We start from the raw sequence: 2,822 nt of genomic DNA, 5'->3' as shown, positions 1-2,822 counted from the left end.
TATATGTATCTGAAAACAAAAATATTATTCTAATAGAAAATAATGTCATTTCTCTGACTTGAGATTCTTTCATTTTAACAGGTGGATTGTAATGCATTTTGCAAAGTTTTGGTCTGAGAGAAGCTTTGCAAATGTACCTCCTGACATTCAGAAAAGTTGTCTTAATATGTTGATCCAGTCTCTAGTGAGTATTTCATTAATACTCTGGTTAGTATATGCCATCAAAACATTTACTCAGTTTTTAATAGCACTTTCAGTGATTTTAATATATATGGGGTATGTTATCATAAAAGAAAGATGAGAAAATTCCAGATGGCCCAAAATCAATTCTGAGAACCTAGTAAATTTATACTTTCTGAAATCACTCATCTTACTCAATTCATCAGTCAGAGTTCAGTCAGAACATAGCACTGCTAGGAAGTATATGTTGGTTGTACAGACACGGCATTTGTCCATTGGCTTAGAAGTACAAACTAAGAAATACAGATTCATCAAAGTGGATCTGGATATAATACTGAAACTTCTTAATGGCACTGTTCTCTAAGAGTTTCAGCCAGCTGCCTGTTGCCAGGTAGATTTTACTAGACCACTTCTATCATGGAAAGGAAATAGTATTTTTTTCACTGGAATAGATATCTGGTCTGTATATGTATTTTCTCTCTAGTCATAATGTTTCTGCTGAAACTGTGATTCATGATTTATTATTTACTCATAGTATATTATTCATCTTGACATTCAAATAAAGTGCAGTAGTAGACCCACACTTATAGTTTACTGGACTTAAGAGATTTCTTATTATCCTGAAGCAGTTGGCTTAACAGAATGGCAAAAAGGCCTTTTGAAGACCCAGAAGCAGTGCCAGCGAGGTGGCAGTTCCTGTGGTGATAAGGCAGGGTACCCCAGGATATAATTTGTACTCTAAATTAACTTCTGATTTAAAGTGGTATTTCTCCCATTGCCACAATTTATGGGTCCAGAAACCAAGGTGTAAAATGGGAATGGCTCCATACAAGATTATTCCTAGTATTCTATTAACAAAAAATTTTGCTTCCTTTCTTTGTAACTTTGGGCTCTGCTAATCTAGAGGTTTTATTTCCAAAAAGAATGCTTTCATCTAGGGACCCAAGAATATTTGATTCCATTGAATTGGAAGTTTGAGATTGCTTCCTCTGGGTTATCTGAGAGAAGCTTTGCCAATATAATTCCTGTTGGGAGAAGGAGTTCAGAGAAGTCCATAGGCAAAGAAGGGGAATTTCTAATAGGTTGAGCTGGAATATTAAGGGGGTACTGGGTTGTTACTATACAGTGTGCAGAAAGATAAACCCATTTGGAATGCATTACTTTCAGGTTCTGTGAGTAAAAATAGTAAAAAACTATAACAAATCTAATTTAGGTAGTGCTGATAATGAAAGTTTGGACCACTCTACCAGATAAGTAATTATAAATGACAGAAATACTTGCAGAGGGCAAAGGGAATATGGAATGCATAGTTATTCAAGTAGTTGTAAATAACAGCTATAAAAATATTCCAGTTATACAAATGAGCACTGTAGAACTTAAGACACATAGTATTCATATCTCTTTTTATATGAACATATTCATCTATATACCAACTAAATATTTGTTTTTCCACACTGTCTCATTCCCCTTCTAATATAAGCCATGTTAATAATCATTAACTTTGAATCTATATTTCAGTTATAAGATATCAGGGAAAACTGAACCATTGTAAAGAAGAATGACTATCACCCAGAGACAAAAAAAAAAAAAAAAAATCCTGTAGCCTCTCTCTCTCTCTCCCTCTTTTCCCTCTCCTCTGCCCCCACCTCCTCTCTCCACCTCTCTCCCTCTCTCTGCTTCTCTTTCCCTCTCTCTCCCTCTCTCCCCCTCTCTTCCTCTCTCTCCCTCTCTTTTCCCTTTCTCCCTCTGTCCCCTACTCCTTTTTTTTTTTTTTTTTGATACCAGAGCTCAAACTCAAGACATTGTGCTTGTGAGGCAGGCACTTATGCCACTGAGCTATCTCCCCAGCCCTCGTAGCTTCTGTTTTAGGAAAAACTTAACATAGGAGCTGTATCATTTTAGACAGTTACATGACTGTTACTTTCTCTATATGGGATTTATGTATCGTTTATAGGTATATGTATGGGTGCCAGTTTGAGAAGGAGTTAACTCTATTGGACCAGTAACATGTTAGCCTGGCTGGGGTGAGCTACACTTCCTAGAATTTTCAAATCTATGTGTATTTCCACTTAGTGTGGCCACAAAAAACAGTTTAGTGGGAGTTTTGGAGGATAGAAGTAGTTAGAGCAAGTACTTTTTACTTTTTGCCTGTTGGTACTTATTTATCAGCTCAGCCTGTTGGCATGGAACAGCAGTCAAGCCTACAAATGTTGTACTTTGCTCTGTACCCAATTTGGTCAATAGATATTGTGGTGATTATTGCAAAATTTTGAAATTTGTCTTTGGGAATATTCAAATTTTAAGAAAAACTAATTTAACTGATTTTTTATAATTTGTTATAAAAATTAAATGTTTAGCTTTATTAATATAAAATGTAGGAAGGTTTTCATTTTTCCAAATTTACATTTTAAATAACTAGAAAAATGAAGGTAAATATATGCAGTCTTCTTCTTTTTCTCTTTTTTGAAATCATCACAAATTTGTCTTTTGGAATAACTTTTAATATGTACATATAAATAGTTATTTTTAAAAATAAGAATTCTACTTTGTGCGATATCCTATCCTCAAACTGTTAGAAGTGCTGGTCATTTACATGCCATTCCAGTATTTATCTTATGTTTTACTCTTAGTACTTCTTTGCT

The 2,822-nt window shown here is 34.5% G+C and overlaps 1 protein-coding gene across 2 annotated transcripts in view; it reads left to right on the top strand.

Annotated features, from left to right (window-relative positions):
• The window catches only part of Kiaa1107 (KIAA1107 ortholog), a 171,156-nt gene that overhangs the window by 94,458 nt on the left and 73,876 nt on the right, over positions 1–2,822 (top strand). For both annotated transcript variants that reach the window (XM_023720336.1, XM_023720337.1), the window contains one exon: positions 82–184. In XM_023720336.1, the coding sequence (XP_023576104.1) occupies positions 82–184 (103 nt within the window). The remainder of the gene's footprint in view (positions 1–81; positions 185–2,822) is intronic.

This window comes from Octodon degus, unplaced genomic scaffold (genome assembly GCF_000260255.1).
Source record: "Octodon degus isolate 3935 unplaced genomic scaffold, OctDeg1.0 scaffold00074, whole genome shotgun sequence".
NCBI lineage: Eukaryota > Metazoa > Chordata > Mammalia > Rodentia > Octodontidae > Octodon > Octodon degus.
The sequence above is the reverse complement of the archived record's forward strand: the minus strand, read 5'-3'. Positions and strand labels throughout refer to the sequence as shown.